At 40.2% G+C, this 24,584-nt stretch overlaps 1 protein-coding gene across 3 annotated transcripts in view; it reads right to left on the bottom strand.

Annotated features, from left to right (window-relative positions):
• Positions 1-15,938, bottom strand: part of EFNA5 (ephrin A5) — a 212,146-nt gene extending 196,208 nt beyond the window's left edge. For 2 of the 3 annotated variants that reach the window (XM_087742523.1, XM_087742525.1), the window contains exon 1: positions 13,997-15,556. In XM_087742523.1, the coding sequence (XP_087598649.1) occupies positions 13,997-14,121 (125 nt within the window). In that variant the 5' untranslated portion in view covers positions 14,122-15,556. Of the gene's footprint in view, positions 1-13,996; positions 15,557-15,817 lie in introns of those variants that run through there. The other variant, XM_087742524.1, reaches the window with a different exon arrangement.
• Positions 15,939-24,584: the final 8,646 nt, after the last annotated feature.

Below are 24,584 nucleotides of genomic sequence, written 5' to 3'. Positions count from 1 at the left end.
GAATGAGGCACAGCGAAGTACCGTCGACTGAACAGTTAATACTTCATTCTCTTCTATTACTGCAACTTAAAAAATAAAATAACATCCCCAATGATTCAGTAAACTCAATGGGAATTTCATGCAAATATAGTACAGCATCTGGTCAGAGTATGTTAACACACTATTTCTTCTACCCTCTGTTCATTAGATAAATATTACAGAATGCTACTTACAGTCTATTCCCGATCACTTATTATGGAATACGGCAGAAAAAGGTAATTAGTAATCCTGTGTTATCATAAATCAGGATATTCTGTATTAATCAGATAATTTCTCAACTGACAAGCCATATTTGTATAAACACTATTCTTGCTTCTGATATGTTGTTTAAAAAAGAACATTACTGCAGTGATGTGCACCAAGGTAAGTAGAGAGTGCAGGAAAGGTTCTCTCCAAAACCTATGAATTTATCCTAAAAAAAAAATATTATTTCTTTTCCTTCTCAAAGGTGGGAATGTTTCTCAGACCAAAACCATTAAGAATACTATCCCTAACAGGAATCACAGGTAACAGTACTAATGTATAGCATATTTAGCTGAAAACCAAAGAACTTTTTCACCTCGGTACATCACCATACTTTTGGGACTAAGACATTACCAAGACTGGCTTTGTCTCTGACATTTTCATTACAGTGTGGAAAGCACGGGACATTTTGTCTTAAGGGTAGGGCTGAATATGAAAGAAAACAGATAATTCAAAAAGATTGGATTAAACCTACCTGATACTAACTCTAATCTAAAAATTAAGTCTTGTAGGCATCCATTGTACTAGTTTTATGAAGAAAATAACCACACAAACACAAAGAACATGCAATCACTCCTCTGTCATACATAAGAAAACAACAGTACGGAAATCCTAATTGGGCACTGCAATGGTCTGATTTACTCACAGAAGTTACAAAGGCAAAATTGCTTTCATCAGTAATAATATATTAGCACCCAACCCTGCACCTAAAATAAAGTGCTTATGAAACTCTTCCAAATGCTTTGTTCTGAAGAAGGCCATTATATCAGCACTAAATCAAGACAGCTAGTATGAAAAATGGAGAACGGAGATTTCTTTTTACAGTAAGCTATAAAATGTAGTTCAGTCAGAGACAGGGTCTAAAAAAGTAATATTAAAGTGACACTATAAATCACTAAAAAAAACTTTTTTTTTTTTTTAAAGCTAACTACCGTTCTTCGGACTAGACAAAATGAATATGGAGATTCTCTTCATAAAGTGGTCTTCGCAAGTGAGTTTTATATAATTGAGATATAGTAAAAGGGTTTGCTTGGAATTTGAATGCAGTGAATAGCCATGATATAAAGAGAAACAAGTATGATGTACCTCTCCAATTAATTTTCCTTCTTCACCCACACTGTCACTTGTTATGATACTGTGAATCCTAACCTTAATGAGAAATTTCATACCACTTTGATTAAAGATACTGCAAATAACAACACTCTTTATATTTTGTTTTTATTTTAATGAAGAATATCTTTATACTCTCAAAACCCTCAACAAATGTACAAAACTTCTGCTAGTGAAGTTCCTATCTACAATACAACTTTTGAGAAACTGATATATATATTTCTGGTTTTTAAGTGAGGATTATGCTATTAAGTGTGTTAGAAAATGATCACGTTCTCTGCAGGAAGCGTTCCTAGTATTTTTTGTCTGAGGACTGTTTAAGACATAACTTCTTCAATAAAATTGTGTATGCATTCCTGTACAACATTTGTGAACTCAACGTAAAAAGCTACTAAACATTCACAGGACATTTTTGAACTATATTTAAAAAAATCAACTTCACTGAAAATTTTCAAAGATTTCTGGGAACCTTGCAGGCAGCTCACTATATACAAGTAACATTAAACTGGACCCAGTGTCTTACAACTGGATCTACCAACACAGAGACTACAAAACGTGACCAAATTTCAAATGTATGCACGATGGATACAGTTTAAGATTAGAACTTGATTTTTTTTTACAAGACTCAATTTTAAGAAGTGTATTTCATCAACATCTGTCTTCTCAAACTAAACATGTGCCACATTTCCTGAAAGATGTGTCTTCCTCTCATTACGTTCTATCTCATAGCCACTAGACATCAGCAAGTCCACTGGAAATCCAGAAAAATGTAATACTTGGTACTCCATTAAATAAAACTGCTTCAAGAAAAATTGCTTTCTCATTCTCCCAGCAGCCTCAAAATACAGTGACATGCCACAGGACAAGAATCCCTGCTTACCATTTTGGTAAACAGGTAATAAATTATATGATTTATATATTAAAGAGTTGACATTTGCAAGGAGAAGTAGCATTCTCCAGCAAAATAGGGACTTCTGTTTTGTAGAAGACTATTGTTCTATTTTCTAGAAAACAGAGACTTCTTTCCTGAATACACTGTTTTAATTATTTCAGTGAGGAAACAATTCTGTCATATGTGGGCATTCACAAGACCCATCTGGTCTAAAAGGAACATCTTATCTAGAAGAGAGCAGTATATTGCATATAATGCTTTGGAAAATACATAACCTGTATCCCAGTGGTGTACTACTATAATTGATTAAATTTACCTTCATGATCTTAAATTAATTATTTTTTTTGGCACATACCAAATTGTCCTCCACTGTATAAGGCATCCAACACCTCAGAGTTTCACTAATGCCCATTTGCAAATCATGTATGATAAACCAATTCTCATTTTTGAAACTGCTGATGGCAAAGCAACTACTCATTCCACCGGGTTCACTTTTACCCACTTCAGCCCCCAAAAGATGGAGGTCCCAACTCTGCAAAAACAGTTCAAAAAAACTCCATCTAGAACTTATTTGGACCCAATCAGACAAATACCCACAAGGACATATAGTCCCATGCTGCTGACTCATGCAGATTGAGTGGCCTCACAAAAACTGACAAGCCTAACTACTGAAACTCTTATTCATGAACTACATCATAAAATCATCAATACAGGGCCTAAAATCAACTCCCATCCAAAGCAATGGGAGAATCTTTTTACTTCAATAGGCTTGGATCTGAACACTTCCGAAAGTACTGCAATAAAAAAGCATCAAAAGGTGGTGTATTAAAAAAAAAAAAAAAGACCAATATTAGATCCTGTAGTATCTGTTGAGGCATACAATTTAAATAAATAGACAGACCTCATTCGTACCCATCAGCTCCTAGTGACTTCAGCAACTTTTAAAAACTAGGATATATATTTAAACTACTTTCCTTAATCAGCTTTAGGGATCATTTTTTGAAAGGCGTCTAAGAACTTATGCGTGTAAAAAAGCAGAAATAAAATCTAAGACAGTTAGGCACCAAGCAGTCTCAAAAATCCCACATGGCTCCTGTCTGCAACTCTAGGTATCTACATATGTTCAAGAGTCTGGTTCTGAGGATCTATTATTTTTTAAATCAGTGGGCTAAAAAACCTGCTTAAATAAATTATTTACTTTACAGGCTAGAAAAAAAATTAGTAAATATTAGTGTGAAGGCACAACTTCACTCTTTCAATGTCTTTAAGGACAGCATTCAAGATAATTCACTCTGCAATTATGCACTTATGCTTACATTTGGAAATATTTGTGCACTGATAAACACTGTGCATTGATAAACTGGCACACATTTCACCAAAGCTGCTACTGCTGTACTCCAAAATATTAACGTGATTTCATTAAGATGACCTACACACCACAGGCTGAAAACAGAAAAAAGGTGAACATGCAAACTAGCTGCTTTCATTCAGCTTTTTTTTTAATCCAGTTTACTATGCAGGACACAAGCAAAAGCATACAAAGGATAAGATGATTCGCACCCACTTAATAAATTCAGGCAAATACCGTCTTTGATCCCAGCGATTTTATTGGAAAGCTCAGTTCACCAGAAAGTGTGCAAGACAGAAAGAAAGACAGAGAGGCAAAAGTGACTGAAATGCAAAGGGAAAAGTATATGCAACTTAGGTGTAAGTGAAGGGAAAAATACAAGCCTAGAATTAAGATCTTTTGAATGCAGGAATAATAAACTCCCAAGTAAATGTCACTTCGCTATGACTGAGTTTCCCCAATTGGGTATTGTATACATATAATTTTATATATATAATTATTAGGCACACACTTTCCATGTTCTTTCCCCCCAAAAGCAGAGCTGACAATGGTGACAGCAGAGTGTGTAATTAGTTTTTATTGTTCCCCTGACAGCCATAGCTCTGCAAGGACCCCTTGCCTTTTCCATTGTAAATGTTATGGAAAAATACACTAATGACAGGCATTTAATTATGAGCACAGCGACCATGATGGGAGCTGTGCCAAAAGTGATTGGCAGCTTTGGATACCAGATATTCACAGCAATGGTTCTTTTTCTCCCATACCTTGTAACCCAGATTACTGAAGATAAGAGTTTTTTAAAATAACTTTTCTAAAGCTTTGCTTATTGTCTATAGATACTATATTAATAACCACCACATTAAGAACAGACAGAAAAAATAAATAGACAAAACAGTGATTTTTTTTTGTTCAAAAGTAGCATGAGGTTTTTTGAAAGAGGTCTATCCGCTGACAATACCATCAACGTAAAAGAAATCCCCATCAACTCTGGCACATAGTTGACTTTTGTTTTTTTAATTATACATAGCTACAAACAAAAAGATACTATGCCCCCTTAACATATCCTTGTTCAATATTTACAATAAACTGTCCCACATTCAACTGTAGTTGCTGAGGTGCTTTTTCGCCTGATTAGTTAGCAATTGGGAGACACGCTTTTTGGCAGCTTTTGTATCCCTATTATTTCTCCTGGTTTGGCACAAAAACTCCCTTTTGGGAGCACCAGTATTTGTACTGTACCCCGCTTAGTGATGGATCACTAATTTTTAATAAACTAAGCCCCAAGAGAACTGCAAAAAGATGTATAAGTGTATTGGAGCAATAACTGTAAACAAATAATAATAATAAAAAAAAGGCGGGTGGGGAGGTGGGGGCGGGAGGCAGGGGGAAGAGCTGTTGCAGTACATAAAATATTAGGTCTTTTCCAGACAATGCATGGAGAGCCTATCCAGGAGATCACATGTAGTCTGAAGACAAGGGTCTGAACTGGCTTATAACTACTTGATCCAAATCTCTGCCTTTATCTTTAAAAAGCTTTAAAAAAGCAACTAGCTAATGTGGATGCACACTTGCCTTGAAGAATGCTATATCTGAATGTCCCTTCACTGTTTCTCATCCCTCCCCCACCACCAGATGAATGAAATTACTCTGTGAAGCAGATCTCTATGAAGAATGACCACACAATTCTGGACCAAACGGTTCTAAGTCTATGTAGCAGTCACAAATCCCTGGCTAAGCTGAACAAAGCAACATTATTCCTAAGTGGTAAGTTTGGGAATATAAAAGTGAAACTGTCTGGCTCTAAAGTGGTAACTTGCAAATAGCTGCAGAATCAATGTTGGCTGTCCATCCCCCATCCAGCTGGCTCTCATATCAGTAACTTCAAAAATGCAGTTTGCCATTATGGTGGCTTAAGGCACTTTATGTGCCAGTGCAATGACCATGCTGTGTGTGCATGTCAGAAGGTCAATACTTTCAAATTCCAGAGTCTCTCTTTATTTCTTTCTTTTCTGGAAACAATAGGAAAGAGAGCAGGATTGATAGCTCCTACTTTGTTAACTTCTGCACACCAAACGCCCTGCCTGTAAGAATACATCACTACTTTTTAAAATCTGATCAGACATCAACTAAAGCAAAAAAAAAAAAAAAAAAAAAAAGGCAGCTGGTTTTCCTTCTCATCAACAACATTAATTAGCAAATTTCTTTGCAACAAGTTTTAACAATTCCAGGGGACCCAACATCATTAAAGCTGCTACCAGTCCGTACCTAACGCTGATGAACTAGCATTGCAGACTGATAACTGCTACAAAGATCATCATCAAATCTACCAGTAAGTAAAGTAAAATACTTACTTTCTTCTGTCTCCTCACAAAAAATACATCTATATTTTATTTATATAGCACTACCAAAACAACAAAATATTAGAAATCGAGAGATTTGGTATTTTTTGTGTAGTTGTGACAAGAAGATTTAGAATGTATTCAGCTCCAGTTTCAAAGGCACAGACTGAGATAAGATACTCAAATTTATTTACAAAATTAAAACAAATGTAAAGTAAAAATTAAAAGAAAAAAATCCTATGTACAGTACCAGTATTATAATAAATATATATATATATTTATTAGCAATTCCCTATGTGATAAGATAATGTGATTTGAATGTCTCTAGAGAGAAGGAAGTTCTGAACTGTACTATGAATATGAAAAATACTACTTTGAAGTCCACAAAAGCAAAAAGGTAGTGCTTCATTGCTGTCCACTGGGGAGAGACCACATTGCTCAACTACTACTGATGAACAACTCACACAATGTGAATATGCCCACCACTGGCCAGCATCCACTCCCAAGCAAAAAACCAAAATAATTTCAGGGAGGAAAAAATGATATTATTTTAATGAACAAAGAATGTCAAGGCTACACAGCAAACATTAATTGCAGCACAAAATACATTCTGTCAAAATACGCATCCTTTTAAATGTCACAAGGCCAAATTTTATCTTTAAGAATGGAACAAAAAGATATTTTAACAGAGGGTGATGAGAGTCAAAGCGAACATATCGCCTACTCCAGTTTTTCACCTCACCAGATGATTCACAAGCAAATCACTCCTTCTCTGCACTCCAGCACCATTTCATTACTGTCATCAAAAACTAAAAATGGTGCCTAGCAAATAAGATGGTTCTTCAAGAGTCCAATGAAAACAAGCAAAAAATATAAAGTTACTCAGTGATAAACATTAAGTAAAATCTTTTATTGCTGGTATTACTGTTGAACGTTCCTCATTAGCTCATTTAATGACAGAAAAGAAAATTAACAAAGTGAAAACTAACTAATACTGTACTTACAGGTTTTGTCAGTCTAAGATCCTTTTTTTCCACACCATAGGTAAATTCTTCCACTAGATTATAATGCAAGTGAGAATAAGAATAGCAATTTTCAAGGCTTTTCAAGTAAAAATTGCCAAACCTGAAGAATTTGCTATAAATTGGTATTAGCAATTCAAGCAGATCTTGCTAATTAACAAGACTCTTGTGTATCTTCTCGTTAGCTGGTTTTTCTTTTGACAGCATTTTTACTGGTCATGCATTTAAACAGAAAAATGTCCATAAAACTCCTAGCATACCAGTTAACAGAACATGGGCATCAAACAATTTCTCTACATTTTGCAGTAGTCAAAAATAAACAAACTCATTTTTTTCATAAAACTAGGATCTAACAATGTATTTTCATCAACCTGTCAACAGTAAAATATGAAGGATGTTTCCCCAGATGAAAAAAAAAAAATGTATACAGGGGGTATTTTTCTTTTATTGGAAACCTTGGCGTTCTACAGGAGAGAAATACAATCTCAATCCTCCTGGAACAGCATACTTTATATATTTTCAAATACTTGATTTTAACACAAATTATTTTTAAAAATGTGTAGGAGTGGGAATTTGTGGTTTTGTAATGTAACAATCTATGTTCCGTTTCTTAAAAAAGAGGATTTCAGACCTCTATACATGTTTGCACACTATAAAATAATACCCACCATTTTAAATGAGCTCAACTATAATCTAGCTTGTAGAGACTACAATGAATAGGGAGAATGCAAAAATGCAAGGAAGACTTCTAATGCATGAAGGATTTTATTCTTCCATTCAGCTATGCTCAAGTACATTACAGTAGGGCTTACTCACAATAACTGTAATACCACCAGAAAGCAATTTCAATAACGTGTCTGTTTATTTTAAACCAAACGTTTCCATTTCATTATGTTGGTGTGCTGCTGACTGACTAAATTTTAAGCACAAGTGCAATGAAAACTTAAAACAAAACAGGGCCCTTTATTCTCAACAGTGAATTACACCATTCAGAAACACTGGAAGATTAATCATGAGACTAAAGAAACTTTTTAAAAAACAACGCTCAGAACTGGATAGCAGAGCAAAGTGATTATTGGAAGAAAATCCCAGTTCCAAAATACTTCTAATTGCATTAAAAAAGGAATTGAAAAACAAACAGTGAGCCAAGGCAAGAGAGGTACATCTCACAGCTATGGACAAACTACTGTCTACTTGTGCTCTCTCCAGGAAAGGTTGTGCCTTTGCTAGCATCTTCTCTAAGATGATCCAAATGGCTAGCCTTCTTCACGCACTTTCTTAAAGTCTAATATTTCAACAATGCAGTACTCTGCCCAGCAACAGACTGGTTTAGGAAGAAGCAGTAACAAGGCATTCTAATAAGCCCAGAGAATTCTCAAAGCATATCCCTGTAATCTTCTCTGTTTCATTTTACATTTGTGTGCCTGATTGCTTGCTTACCTACCTGCCCACCTACTGACCCAGGCACTACTAGCATGCGAAAAAACAGCACAATGGGAAGATGGCCACGAACTAAAACACAGATTCTACAAATAATTTTTAATTGATTATTTTTAATTTTAAAACAAAAGATCTTAGCCAGAAGATGGGACCTGGGAATTAGTTTGTAAAGCTGTTAGTTTTCTAAACATTTAAGAGTTCATCAATTAAAAATTTCATTTTCAGAGATTTTTTTTCTCACACAACATTCGTGATTTACTCTACACCACATCACCTTCTAATGACACACTTCAGTGCATACATACATATGCATATATATGCATACATATACATAAGTCTACATACACATACATTGAAATGCGTACATATTCGCATACAAATGTATATCTATTACATATGCCTCTTCATATGAATGCAAAGACCATGACTCCTGAAGGACTAATTGCATTCATTCATTTTCTAAGCCCAGCATGAAGCTGGTAGATTGCTGGGATCATAACAACAGGGGAGAGAAAGGAAGGCTCATCTTTATCTGTCCCTCTCCAAAAGGATATAGTGCTAGCAGAAAGAACGCAGTGAAGTGTCCTCACTATGTTCATTTGGGAAAGATTTAATAAGAAGCATTTAATGAAGACCATGTACCGCTTAACAAGGTGCCTTTCATACAAAGGTGGAAGCCAGTGAAACTACTGTTCTTTTTGTAGTTTTTCCATAGAATGTTTCAAACTGTTTCAAAATGTCTCTTTTAAAATAAACACCAATATTCCTTTGGAGACACAAGGTGTTAGTGAAACTATTAAAAGCACAGAAAGTAGGTGTAAAGAATTGAAGGCTCTACTACTGACCTTTTAATTACAAGGAATCAGTCAGATTTCTTCAGCTCTCACAGCAAACTGCTGGATAAAACGCTCTCAAAATACAAGCTAGGCTGTTTCAAAATAGTTATATATATGTATATGTGTGTGTGTGTGTGTGTGTCTGTGTATCCCAAGTACTTAAGCTCTTATGCTTCCCTTGACATATAAAAATTATACAGAATACCAAAAACAAAGCAAATGCCTTGATTTTGCCCTTCTTCGTCCCCAACTTCTTAGCTGTTCTTAACACACGTAACTGCCTTCTTCCTATTCCAACCATTTCTGTATGGTTTCCCTAATCTCTGTACATAGACAGAACTATTTCTAAATGGAAAACAAACAAGCGAAACCAAACAAAAAAAACAGCCATATGACCTCAGCATATACAACCAACATGCCATGGTGAAATCTGCAAACACATATTAATGGATGGTAAGATACTCAGACATCCATCCAGCCAGCGTACTCCCGAGAAGTGCCAGGCGTACATGAGCAGCCATGGTCAGAGCATCTCAAAATTAAGTCTATGCATTTGGCTGGTTCAGGGAGGCACTTAAGTACACATCCATTCATCCATACAACTGCAACAGAACTTAAGTGTGTCAGTACGCACTTCAGGGAAGTCAGCTGCTTTTCTGAATCAGTGCCTAAATACTCAGCTACAAAATTCACCGAAGATTAGACATCTAGGTTGTGAAATTCTGATCTATGCATAGTATTTTCAGAAGTATCCACTGATTTTTCTGCTCACTGCTCCCAAGTAACTATCTTTAAAAAAAACCCTCTAGCAAGATTGATCAAATTGTGGTATCCAGCTTAATTATGGGAACTCACCAGTTGAAGCTGAAATGATTTTTCAGTATCTAAATTCTCTAATTACCGTCTGATTTCTTGATTTTATTACCCACATAAATACACAAACAGAAAATATATCAGCATCCTATGTCTTTATAATAGTTCTCTTGTGGATGTAACTTTATACACAATTCTCTTGTATAAGATACAGCCAATTCAATAATATTCCTAAAAAAAATGTTTGCTTTCATGAGACTACAAGGTTTGGCCTCTATATATGACCAGAAACTAGACCTGAAATGCAAGTATTCTTAACCACCTTGAAACTAGCAACAATTTATGAAGCTACATAACCTGCCACTGAAACAACTTATAGGGAAATACCTAAATAGAAACTACAATCTTGAAGCACAATCCTGCAAGCAGAAGAATGCAGCAATAATAACAACAAGTAGTTCAGCTTGAACTCTGACAAGATTAAAAGCAGCAGCAAGCACTAAGCAACTAGACTGCTTCAAAATTTGGCCCAGGTACATGACATTTTGGCTGAATTTTAATTAGAAGGACACCAGTAATCAGCATTAAATGAATACGCTCCATTACAAAACAAACTCCCCAAACTATTTTAAGTGTTGGATTCAGAATAATGTTCTTTGACAATAGTATTTTGCTGTCCCATATAAGAACACATATGCAAACAGTGCTGAAAGACTAATGCACTTTGACGTGATAATTAGAATTTACGTACACTTAATTCTAAGCCTACATAAATAACAAAAATATTAGAACATATTTTCAAGCTTACTTGAGGATTAATTTCCAATCCACAAAAAAAGGATTAAAAACCTTATTTTATTACATTTTGAAATCTTAATACTTAAACATATTCTCATCTGGAATTGGACTACAGCATTTATGGTACTTCATGTATGTCAATAATGAAATATATAAGAAAAATAAGGCACGAGAATACTTAAAACATTTCTAAGAACAGACTTTGGCTCTGTAAGAATATACAACTTTTTTAAACATACATGATAACAATAATGATCACAAAACATTTTTTTAATTGTTCTAGCAGAACTTTGGCAACTAACCAAGAAATGTAGTATGAATTTTGCTAATAGACTCTCAGGATTTTTTATTTACCAAATATTGTTCACACCAGGAGCACTTATCAAGTGGGCCACTCATCCATTTACTAATGTGTGTTTTAATAAGGATGAGATCTCTGTGAATTTCAATAAATTGCTGGAGTTTCATACTAAAAACCTGAACACCATCGTATCTGAGGGAAGTACAAGCATTATTAAATTCTTCAAAGTTCTGATGAAACCTTAGAGTGCCTTTAATCACCATCAAAATGATCAACAGTTCATTTTTAAAGTGAATTAATTAGTTCTACAGCAGCTTGTTAATTCTTAATAAACACAATAAAGAAGTAAGCTAAAGCACAATGGTGGCATTTGTGTTTAAAGAATGACAGTATATTCTGTCTTCTAATTTCAAATGGTTATCAGCAAGCAAGCATCCCTACTTACTTCTACATGTATAAAAAGCAGATTGTCCATCTCCTGAATCTGTCTCTGGAAGCAGATAAATCACTGTGAAGTTATTCCTGCAACATTGTTAACAGCTCTAAAAATTTTGATAACCAAAGTGAATTTCGCCTTCAGCTTAGATTCTGAAAAAACGAATTCAAAACAGAAGTGTTTTCTTTTCTTTGAGTCTCTTACACCTATCATTCAGGTGTTTGCCTGTTTTTCTGTAATGATCGTGTAACTTGGAAAGCACACAAAAACTGGCACACTGTGTAAAACAAAGGAGAAATACATCTGCACCCTGCACTTTCTCATATTTTTAACTCACAGATAAACATGACATGTCCAAATAGATACTTCCATTGTGAGAGCGCAGTGAACATTTTAAGAGAAGAAGAAATGTTTGTTTTTAAAAGGAAAGGTTTAGAAACATCTTGCCATTAGCTCTTCCTCTAGTGTTTGGAAGAATAATAAAACTAAGTTTTCTTTGCAGTCTACTGATGTTTAATGTTGGACTAACAAAAGATTTCATTAACAGTAATACAATGCAATTAAACTTACTAGAATCCTTACAAATCCATTCAATGTGTAATACCTACCAACTAGGTAAGGGTTGCTTGTACCTTCAACTATCTTTAACATATGTGCAGGTATTGTGTAAGCTCATCACACACAAGAGAGCAGAAGTGAAAAATCTTGAATGCAAGGTTATTTTTGAAGTATTTTAGCTGTTATGCCAGCAACGCGTGCATTTAGTCAAACCTATTTCTTTCAACAATCCTCCTTCTGTCCAGTGGGATTTGCAACTATTACTTTATTTTTTTCCAGCAGTTAGATTTCATTTTGCCTAACAACAGAAAAAACTCTGTGTTTGAGAGACAAGTGATTTTTTGGGGATGAATGTTGATGTGCGACATAACTTTTTGTCTTATTTACTCTGAGCAATTTTTTTTCAAGTAATAAAAGTAAAAAGAGGAAAATGTACAGATAGGCATTTAAAATTATAGATGTTCATCATTTCCAAGCGTGATTGTTACTTCGGATAAATCCTCTTTGTCTCAAGCTTTTTGTGCCAACTATATATTGCTGAGGCGTTGTTACCAGGAACATTATTAAATGTTATACTTATAACAGCATTAAAGTCCTGGACAGACTAGCGAACTGGGCACTTGAAAATTCTGCCTGTTAACTTCTGTATCACCTATTTTGAAGCCACTCTGGAATACCGAGTAGAGTTTTCTGCAGGCAACACAGATCTATTAAAAAACATGACCTGTAACAAAAATCAATGTGCTAATCTCAAACCAAACAGCAGTATCAGAAGCATAAAAAAGAGACAACCTAAGATAAAATGTCCCCAAATTTGCTTGGACCAGCTTGGCAGGTTTAAAAAAAAAAAAAAGTAAGTCTGCTCACATGCACTTTAACAAGGCAAAAAAATTTAATACCCAGGTGCCTTTTTACTCCAACACATGGATACCATTTGGAGCAGGACTGCAATTTTCTGATGCGCAACATGAGGGAAAACTCCAGAAAAATTAAATGAAACCTCCCTTTCCAGCAGACGGCTCGCTGAGCGCCACACGAAGCCGGGTGCCGAAACCCTCCGGCGCGCCTGGGCGCGGGGAGGCTCCGTCAGCGCCGCTCAGCCCCGACAGGGACACCGCGCTGCGCCGTCCTGTCCCCGGCGGCACCGGCATCGCCCCGGCCCGGGACGGCGTACCTACCTCGCTGCCTCACGGTTACCTCTGGCCTGCCCGGGAGAGCCCCCCGCCGGGCGGGCAGGGCAGGGCAGGGCAGGGGGAAAGCCACCCCTCCGCCGCGGCTGCCGCCCCTGACAGCGGTCCCGCCCGGGGCTGCCGCGAAGCCGGGACCGGCCACCCTGCTCCGTCCCGCCGGGGAGGGAGACCCCTGCCTCCCTGCCCGGGGCCGGCTCTGGGCCGCGCCGCGCCTGCCGCAGGAGCCCGCCGAGGCACAAGCGGGGGGCCGCTACCTGCGCCCCCTCGTCCCACCCGGACTCCTGCAGCAGGCTCGGCCGCAGGCGCGGGCTTGCCCCGCTGCGAGGGGCGCCCACGCCGCAGCGGGGGCGCGTCAGCCCAGCGCCCGCGGACCGGCGGCGGCCGAGCCCGGGGAAGCGGCTAGCCTGGTACAGCGCGGGGGCGGCGGGGGAAGAGGAGAAAAACACCACCACCACCCGCCCCACCGTCGCTGCCTGTAGCCTTAACCCTCCGAAAGTTTTCCACCCCATCTTGCAGCCGCGGTGGCTTCTGCGGGCGCTGGGCAAGAGCCGCCAGCGCTGGGGCGCCGCTCCCCGCCCGCCTCCCCCCCGCCCGCCGGTGCCCGGTGCGCGGCCGCGGCCGCCCCGCGTACCTGGGGTTGGTGCTGTTCCAGTAGACGGCGTAGCGGTCGGCCACCGCCTTGGCGCCGGGCTCCTGCCCGCGCACGCACACCCACAGCGCCGCGGCCGCCAGCAGCAGCATCTCCACGTGCGGCATCGCGCCCGGCCGGCGGCGCGGCGAGACGGGATGCGGAAAAAATTAAGAAAGGGGGAAGAAAAAAAAACAAACAAAAAAACAAGAGGCGGGGGGGGCGGGGGGCAGACGGGACCGAGCCGGGGCGCGGGAGGTGGGGAGTAAATAAATAAAGAGCGAGGCGCAGAGGCGGGTGGGCTCCGCGGCGTGCCGCGCCGCAGCGAGCGGAGGGCGCCTGCCGCCGCAGTCGGGCAGCCGGCAGGGAGGCGCGATCCGCGGTCCCTCAGGGAGCCTCACCCCGGCAGGGGGAGGTGGAGGCCGAGGCGGGCGGCGGCGGCAAGCGGCGAGCGGTGCTCATTCACCGGGAGTCCCGTACGGAGCCCACGGCACGACATACACCGGCCCGCCGGCGCGGCGGGCGAGGGGCGCCGCTCCTCCGCCCCCTGCGAGCGGCCCCGGCGGCGCTGGCGGCGCGGCCCCGCGGCTCGGGGGCGGCCGGGGGACGCGGGGATGGAGGGAGCGAGCGGGAGAGGGGGGCGAAGAGAGGGGAGGCGGGGAGGGAGATCTTCCCTCTGGAAGCCCACGGGGGGTCCTGGCAGTATATTAAAGGCCGCCGGCTGGGAGAGGCGCGAGAAGTATCAGCAGATCTCAAAGTACAAAGTTTGCGTCTTCCTTCCCGGCCCTCCGCCGCCCGCAAATGAAAAACAAACAAAAAAGAGAAAAAAAAAAAAAGGAAGAAAAGAAAAAAAAGGGGGGGCAACGCAAAAGCCCTGAGGAGTTTGTTTGCTGAGCTGATGGAGTTGGGGAGCCTGTTCTGCAGCACCGAGAGTGTCTTGAAGGAGACTTTGTGGAGTGGTTTTCTTGTCCTTCCTGTTCCTGGGCGGTGGATGCACCAAGGACTGAGCAACAGCACAGGCGGAAAAAAAAAAGGGGGGGGGGGGGAAGGCAGAAAAAAAAAGAACGGCCAATCCAAGAAATATTGCGGCGTGGAAACCAAGGAGATGGAAATAAAGAATTGTTTTATGAGAGGGCGTGGAAAAAAGCAAAACCTCGGAGAAGTGGAAAATCAAGCCTGCAAACTCCTCTGATGATGCTGGTCTTGGCTGGCCTCTCCTGCTCGGGGGACGAAGGGAGCGATACGGCGAGGTGCAGAAATCTCCGGCTTCAGCCTCCCGGAGCCTCTCTCTGATAAAGCAGGGTCCAGTCCCGGGAACATCAACTTCTGCGGAAGGACAAAACAGTTTGAAAGAGCAGGGAGGGGGTGAGAGAAAAAGAATCCACCCCTCAGATGACTACATAAGGAGATCGAAAAAAAAAAAAAAAACCCAGTTCTTCTTGGTCCTGCCCAACAGCTGCTCCCCTTTTCCCTCTGAAGCAGCAGCAAGAGCAGCAAGGAAAAATATACCACGCCAGCAGGCAAATAAATAAACTTGAATGCAGCGGCAGGCAGGGAGGGATCGTAAAGAGCGACGAGGATTGGAGGGGCAAAAGTCAGTTTTGAAAAAAAAAAAATTGCTTTATGGGAGGAAAAAAAAAAAAATCTTTAAACAGTCACGCCCCCTTTTGCAATGACCGGTCCCTTCACTGCGTGTAAATCCGACATCAGCAGCCTGGAAAAGCTAGGAGCCTGGCGTGCCGGGTTGTCTCTGTGCATGCGTGTGTGAGATAGGCAGCCGCAGAGATCTATACGCGGTATATAGAGGTACACACGCATACATACATGCACACGCGTGTGTCCGAGGCGGGATCTGGCGCCGGTGTTCGTGAGGGATGAAGGCGAGGAGGAGGTGCAAGCAGCCAGCTCGGAGCACGGGCGCTGCTGCTTGATCATGTGGGATTTTTGCATGCAGTTTACTTGGGAAAGGGGGGGATTTGCCGGCGCAGCCAGTCAGGGCACAGCCTGCTGTTTGCTTACAGATTGCCTTTTTTTTTTTTTTTTTTTTTTTTTTAACACCTCGACCTGATTGGCTTGCAACACGAGAATGGAGGCGTCGTCCCAGGCTTCTCCTCCTTCGTGCCAAAAAAATACCCAACCCCACCTTCTGGAAACCTGACTAATTGAATTACTAAGACGTCGGAGTGGTTCCTGTGCAGCCTAACTGCGAAATGTAACCATTTCCACGCCGGACGCTGTGACAGGGTTTACGCGGGCTGTGTACGGATGAGTTTCCGTCTGCCACGGAAAACGCTACGCCGAGTAATTCAGCCGCAAAAGAGAACTCCTTCCCCACTTTCCCCCGCGGCGGGGCTCGGCTCGCACGCCCCGGGTGATGCGTGGCACCGGCTGCGCGGCGGGACCGGCCGCATCGCTTGGCAACCCGCAACCGCACGCTCAGGCGTTGCGTGAGCCAGCGAAACCCGGGCGGCGGCCCCGCGGCCGGGGAGGAGACCCCGCTCTGCTCTGCTTCGCCCTTCACCCCCTGCTGCAGCAACCGCGCCGGCAGCGGCCGCGCCGCCTCCGCCCGCACGGCTGCCACCGCCGGCGGGGGAAGGCGGCTGGAGGCACGCCGGGGCCGCCGCTTCGCCGCCGAACAGCACCGGCTCCGCCCGCCGACCCCCAACCGCGAGGCCGCGCGGCGCGGGCAGGTGAGCGGCTCCCGCGGGAGGGGCGGGGCCTGGAGGGGCGCGGCCTGGCGGGGCGGGGCGGCGGGCGGGGCCTCCTCCGGCGGGAGGGCGCTCCCACCGCCCCCGCCCCGCCGGCGTTGCCGGGGTGACGGCGGCCTGCGCGGCGCCCCCGCCGACCGGGGCCCGCGGGGCTGGGCCGGGGCGCGCCGCCCGCCTCGCCGCCGTTCGGAAGCGCCCCGACGCCCCCCAGCGGCGGAGGCCGGCGCCGCAGGGCGAGGAGGCGGGGGGCGGCCGGCGGCCGGCGCCGCCCGGGCAGAGCGGACCGGGCCCGCGTCCTTCGCTCCGGCGGCGTGGTGCGTGCGGGGCCGGGATGGCTCGGCTTCCCCTTCATTTTTTTTTTTTTTTTTTTTTTTTTTTCCCCTTTGGTACAGTTTTTCTCAGCGTGGGAAGAGGTTCCAGGTTGATCTGCACCGGCCGCACCGCCGGATCTGTCCGGCCGTGTGCCGGAGGACGGTGGGATTTCTGCTCTTTGCCCTCCCCTCGGAAGTGATTGAAGCGAGGGAGCACAGACTGAAGTTAAAAAGAGACACTCGAATCCCGTGATTTTTTTCTTCTTTTTTTTTTTTTTTTTACCAAATGATCTGTAAAATTTTCAAGTATTTATTATCAAAAGTCTAAAAAGTTGTCTAAATTTTGTCTCCCTATCGTCTCCCTCAGCCTTGTGATTAATATGTTGACGTCTGTAGATTAGTCGTAGTAGGATACGAAGTACATCAGCCGAATACTCCAGGTATAACAGGCACTATAAAACCAAACTTTTTTTATTCCTTTTCATTTAAAAAAACCCCAGCATTTCGATTTTTTTGCTTTCTTTGAACCGAGTTCTTTGAATAGGTATGGGCATATCCAATGTTTCATTAGCCTTTTTTTCTCCAGCACAGACAGACATGGGGAAATCACCGCCATTACAGCAAGCAGAATAAATAACACTTTTTTTCCAAAGAATCTCCTCAGCCACATTTGTAAGGAAAGCGTAATGATTTTTCTTTTTCTCTTTGTTCATGCCTTGTGAGAAGCATCACAGGGAAAGAGTGCAGGGTCAGTTTGTACAACTTAAAACACCTTTTAATAGCAGAATCGGAGCTTAATCTACTATATAAAATATCCTTGCAGGACTATGGTACTTGGGTTTTTCTTTAACACATATAAAGCTGTGAAAAGGAGTCAAACTATTAATAACTGAAAAAAAAACTCCAAAAAAGACTAACTATAGCAAGAAGATACATTTTTTTCCCTACTTTACTTAGCAAGCAAGCTGCAGGTGGCTGTATCTTATTAGTTTATAAACAATACAAAGACATAAATCCTTCGGACTCAAAATAAGTAGTAAATTAATTCTGTGACTAAAAAAATAATACCTTAATGAACAGAAAGTGAGCTTTTGTTACATTAGAACAAATTCATATGAACCCGTCTAATGCCCAATACCCAGAAGCATGCCAACTTCTAGTTCACTCTCCATTTTTGTGATTACATGATTAAACAATTATTGATATCATAGTTGTAAACTGTGTCTGTATACCAATGGCCTCTGGCATTAGCCTTCATTTGGCAAAAAGGTAGACTGTTAACAAGTGATTCAGCATCGGTTGAACTATTTTGAATACAGTGCTTAGAAAAAATTGTATGTATGTATGCAGAGTAAGTGTCTGAAACTGCCTCTGACAAGCCTCTGTAGCTGCCCCTGGATCTCCAGCTTCACAGCACAAACGAGTCCTTAACATATGCTGTACAGCGTGTACTTTCTTGATAGCTGCACAGACTTTCAGTGTATTGATATGCTGTGCTGCAGTTACTACGCTAATTGATGACATACCTCAAAATAATTAAACTAAGCACAGCTTAAGACTTTCTCTCAGGGAAAAGTGATAAATCTGTAGATTTTCTTTCTTTGTTGATTTCCCTTAAAAATACACGTAGTATTTCTATCATTGTACTGAGTATCTTAAACAGATACAAATGACTTCTGGCATTAAAAGGTAGGTAGTATTGTTAAAATAATTTAACTAATTTGCTTTGCCATTCAAAGATACTTTAGCACCCATGAAGCACAGAAAATAACAAAGATATCCCTACATTTTTCCTATAGCTTGTGTGTATGATTTTCATCTTTTATAAATTTGAGTAGTGCTTCAGAAGTAAAACTAACTAGTAGGGCCCAATCCAGCTTTTCCTGATGTTAACTCAAGTGGCTTTAAGTGAGTTAAACAAGTAAATCCCATGTTTTTTTTCCTTTTGCTAAAACCCAGAGAATTAAGGAAAGACCTTTCTGGAAAAATCGATGCGTACTCCAAATCAGTGAAGTATATAGCTGCATTTCAAAACTTTTTGTTCTAAATTTTGTGAAAATGTGTATCTTTAAATCGTGTGTTAACATTTCAGTAGAATTTGGTTAAAGGTAGCTGGGCAGAAAAATATATAATCCTCTGGTTGGTCTGTGTTTAGTTTATCTTTGATGTTTTCTTAAAAGGACTGTATAAAAATACAGCTTTTTTGTTTATCGGTGGTATCCCTAGAAATGTGTTTTTCAGGACCTGAAAGCATCACACTTTCTTATATTTTTAATCACACTCTGATCCCATAAATATGTTGCTGAAAAATGACTTAGAAGCAATCTCAGCTTCAAGTTTTGCAAATTAATAACTGAACAGAATGGTTAATCATTACAAATACTCTCATCTTTTACTGTAATCCCTGATACTGTAAGCTGTCAAAGAGTAATACAGAACAAAATCTTAGACTAATTTCCATATGAGAGGAGTAGGTACCAAAGGCATAAATAATACTGTTAGAGAGAATCACTGAATTCTTTACAGAGAAGTGTATTCATTGTTTGACTGCAAATATTCTTGAGTAAGATAAGAGCTTTCTTTCTAGGTGATTTCTCTAACTTAAAGATATTTTTTCCCTCTCAGATACATTTACCTGTGAGAGACTCTGTGTGTGTACTGCATACATGGATTTTTTTCCTTTTTTTTTCCCCTAGGAGGAAGGAATAATCTTATGGAAGAGAACAGAATGAAATGGCTGCAGACAAACCTGACCTGATTTGTGTGTGTGAGTATTTTCGGCTAGCTAGAACAGAGGAATTCAAAGAAGATTCTCGGTATTCTTTTTATTAAACTGTCTGGCAACTCCCTCACTTCTCTAACCCTCATTTTCCACTCTACCAACCAGAGATAATATATATGCTTACTTTACTGTGCTGTACTGAGGCTCAATAACTTCATGTTTTTAGATGTTCAAAGGAGTAGCTTTGAGATCCTTGTATAAAAAATAAAATCCCATAACACAAAATACAGTAATGAATTCTAGGCAACTTTGGGGGACGGATATCATCCAGAGACATTTTCAGGGTTGTTATTGTGTCCAGAGATCATACATATTTCTTTTTGCATATAGTTCTTAAGAATTTGCTATCGTTTTTAATGAAAATTATCTACAGTTATCAGCTTTGCTTCCATTTCAATTTGTCATTTCAAAATCTGCGTGTCTGGCTGAGCAGTCAAAAGAGCTTCAGCTCACAAATTAGGCAAGACCTCTTCAGCACATAACTGTTTGGATGTTAGTCTGGAAACTTCAGTTTAATACATTGAGGAAAACTTTGAGAAGAAAACAAAAGAATTCCTGGCTTCATATTGACATTTTATGATTTTTTTTTTCAAAGTTTGCAGTAAAAAGAATTACAAGGTAGGCGATTTTCAAAAATATAAAGGGAAGCGGGGTACTTATCTACCCCTTGAGACAGTAAGAAAATCTACTTTGAAGTTCAGTGTGATGTTCCCTCCATATATATAGGTAATAACTTAGATATAGTGTGTTGCCATTCAAGTTTGTGTTTGTCTTTACAAATACTTTTGTTAGTTTGCTAAATAATTATGATGAATATTTTTGTTGATGCACTTTAAAGAGCTCTAAAGTTATGTCTATGTGAAGTTAAAATATTTTTAATACTGTCATTCTGAAAGGCCAGATAAAAGCATTTCTTTCTACCTAGTCAAGATCCTATGTACAGTTTCTGGCTTTACAAAAAGTAAAGCCCATTGCACTGATTTGTCATTAATACTGAGTCAATAGGAATAACTGAAATAGCCCAGGGATAAAGCCAAAGAAAGAGAATCCGTGGCCCTAAGATAAATGTATAGCTTTCCTTTTTGCCATCCATTTCAGTTCTTCCACACTCTTGAAATTAAAGACATTAATTTAAAGGTCTTTTAAAAAGGCTTTTGAAAGCTATTGCTCAATCTTAATTTATTATAGGGCCAGTATCTTACAAAACCTTCAATTTTGGTATTATCACTGTAGAAACAAGTACTTAAAGCTCATAGGTACAAGAAAGATTAAGTACTATACTGTAAAACTAAGGTATAAGACAAAAAAAGCAATCAGATACAGTGGACAGTATGAATTTAGCTATCCCAAGGATTCCTGTTCGCTCCTGCAAAAAGTTCTGTAATGAGCAGATATACCATACACACTATACAGATTGTATTACATGAGCAGGCTCTTATTTCAGCATCTGTGCCTGTCCTAGGATGACATGGCAGGATTGAAACCAGTTCAGGTAAATAATAATCCTGTTTGACCGTTTTAAATGGTATTTTATGTTGCTTGTTCAAACGCCCATGCTGAGACTGCATTTTTCCAGAGTCCTCTTGATGAAAGCGAGCTTTTCAGGATGCTTTCTCTGCACAGAGTGACTGCAGCTGGTGGTCTAGAACATCAGTGTCTGCTTAGAAACCCTGGTTTTAAGCAGTCTTTTCAAAATAGACAGAAGGAGATTGAAAAAACAACAGACAAACAAAAAAACAGAAAACCAAGAGAGGTACACCTGCAGGTAAAGCTGAATACTGAATTCAAAATAATATATGACAAGAAATAGGTGTTTGTGGGTATTTGTGGTTCTCATTTTTGGAGTAATACATTGATTAGTCGACAAATCGTTGATCTTGTTTATTGGCATGCTGTCTTTTTTTTGTTTGTTGCTTGTTCAAGTGTTGTTGCATGGGGTGGACAGCTAGCAGGTTTTTTTTTCTGTCTGTGTCCAGGTAAGTGAAGAAAAACAAGTTAGAAGATCAAGGCAGGGGTGGACTACTGTTATCATCTGGAAACATGATGGAAATCCTGTACTTGATTGCCTTCAAGCCCTAGGTAGTAAACATGATTATTAATTTTTACTATTAATAACACACTTTACGAGAGTTAAAAAATTCCCAAGATACCCTTTAACACTTTTCAGAATTTAATCAGCATTCAGGATCATTTTCAGTTGAAGTTTGCAAAACTGCAACCATTATTCTTGCTGCCCATCTCACATATGAATCATAAGCCATAAAATCATAAACAGATCCTATCTGTTGCAAAACTCTGTGCTTGCTTGAGCATATCTTCCAGAGCATAGCAAAGTCTTAGACTTTGACACTGTTGCCTCCTCACACAGCACCACCCATCAACTAACATTACTCACATTAGCGAAAATGAATCAACAGGAAAAAAAAAAACGAACAAAGAGCTGCAAAGTAGGTTATTACAGATCATGCTACAGCTCTGCTCTGTTAGCACCAGAGGCACTTGCCCTGATATGCAGCACAAGTAACAGGTAGAGTTTTTAAGTCTAAAGACAGCTCTAAGAAGTTTGTATGCAAAGCTCGCTAAATGGCACAAGATAGTCCTTCCATTTAGGAAACTTAAGAGCTCCTTTGCTATTGCAAGTTTTGTGTGCATTACATGCTGGAGAGCCATTTGCAGAGGAACTGCTTTCTTAACAGAAGCAACAGACCTGACAGTGAGTTGTTATGTGCCACAGATGGCACATGGTCTATGCCGATGGTGGTCTTCAAGACAGCTGTCAGCATGGCATAAAGGTTACCTCAGTGGATACTGGGTGTAGCTTCTCACCAGTGCTGTTTACTTTGTAGAACAGTTCCACTGTTACTGCAGCAATGGAACAAGGTCCTTTGTGCTGTGGAGAAAATCTTATCTGGTTAAAAGAACAAACAGAAACAAGACTGATATATATTATTACAATTAATTAGCAAACAAATTCTGGAGAAGTCTGTGTGCAGCTGTGCACCTGGGAAGGTCTTAGTTGTATGAAAGAAATTACAGAAGTTTCAGTGATGAAATGCTGAAGTCACATTTAGTTTAGGCAGTGCGAAATACACTTGCAGTGTCTTTAGCTATACTGTTTGTACACCAGTGTTTTTCATGAAAAAGCCAGTTCTTAGAGTCATGTGACTAAGAGAGAATCCACCTTCTCATTTAAAAAATACATTTCTGCACAGTTGCAGAGTAGAGTTTGAAGGGTGAACCCTAAGTGTTTTTTTAAATAGCAGATCTCACATTCATGACTGGCTGCCTGGCATTTGCAGTCCTGTGTTTGTGTCAATTCCAATACACAAGAGAAAGAGGAGAGTTATCAAAGACATTTTGGAAAGCAACTAAACCACAGCTTTCAAGACAGGGGCATGAGAGAAGGGACTAGGAGAACATTTTCTTAACCCTCTATCCCTAAATCAGAGAGGTCCACTAACATAGCACTTCTGCTGTAGATTTCATATGCAGCCTTTTCCATTGCATGCAGTCAACTGAGTTTGTCTGACTCTTGAATTCCAGTAGATTAGACTCAGCCAAACAAGAACACAGCAGAATTAGCTGCCTTATTGATCTATGCCAACAAAACAGACGTCAGCTTGACAAATACCAGCCTGATAATCGTCATGGAAAGCCAGAAGCAGAAAATGAATCAGGTTAAAATTTTTTAAGCCTGCTTAGCAAGACTTTGATTATAGTCTCATTGTCAGTGAAACTGCTGTGGATGTAGTGGAGAATGCATTTATGAAAACATTACAAAAGTTTGAATTACATTGTCTGCTTTGTGCCAGTTCTAAGTGAATATTATTCTCCTTATCATCAGTTGTGCCATAGTCTTGCAAAGCATTGTACCATTAAGAGAAGAAAATATGAAAATTTTATTTTCTTAGACCATAATGTCAAAAACTTAGATGAGAGAAAGTACTCTTTTGGCACTCATGATGCTTCTTGTTTAATTATTATTTTTTTTTACGTGTTCCATTTCAGCTTAGCTTTTGTACAGACTTTGCACTGCTAAATGAAAATTGTTCATGAAAATATTACTTTTTTAAATTGAAGTTACAGAAGAATTGTACAGTTAAGAAATTAATTTCACATCTTTTTGGCAATCATTTGCTTTTACTGTCCTTCATCTTGGACCTTTGCCATCTGTAGTCCAAAGACTTGCATCTTATATTTGACATTGGAAAGGTGTTCTCAGAACTAATTATATCAAACTTCCATTTCAAAGTGAAGAAACCAGAGGAGATAGTGGAATCCAGCTAACAGATGACTAAAGAACAGTTCTGAAATATAAGACTATCTTACAACTGTGGAGAGGAAATGCTGAAGTCAAGAATTGAGCAATTACTGATAAATCATAAAAGGGTAGAAATACGATCATGAAAAGAATTCATAAGCAGATTTCTTAATTAGAAGGGATTATTAATATCTTGTAAAATCCACTGTGTATTCTTTGCGTTAGAGCATTTAGCGTTTCTGCATAAACAAAAGAAAACAAACAGTAATTGTTTTATACTTCTGAAATCCTTTGTCAACAGGCATATGGCAGAAACAGAGTGGAAAATCATGTTACTCTAAAGGCTGCTGATGAAATCAACAGATCTGCTATCATTTAGGACAGTAAAAAGGTTTTCATTTTGAGTGACAACTGATGTTTTCTGCTGTGCAAATGTTGCTGCATCTTCTCTGAGCAAAGAAATAGGAGTAACAATTAATTTTGTGTAGCTATTAAACCTTACTTCAGAGGGGAAAAAAAAAAAGAAAAA

Source organism: Nipponia nippon, unplaced genomic scaffold (assembly GCF_047370975.1).
Source record: "Nipponia nippon isolate SJK-2023a ecotype South Korea unplaced genomic scaffold, ASM4737097v1 scaffold_8, whole genome shotgun sequence".
In the NCBI taxonomy this organism is placed as follows: domain Eukaryota; kingdom Metazoa; phylum Chordata; class Aves; order Pelecaniformes; family Threskiornithidae; genus Nipponia; species Nipponia nippon.
This window is presented reverse-complemented; position numbering and strand designations above follow the sequence as displayed.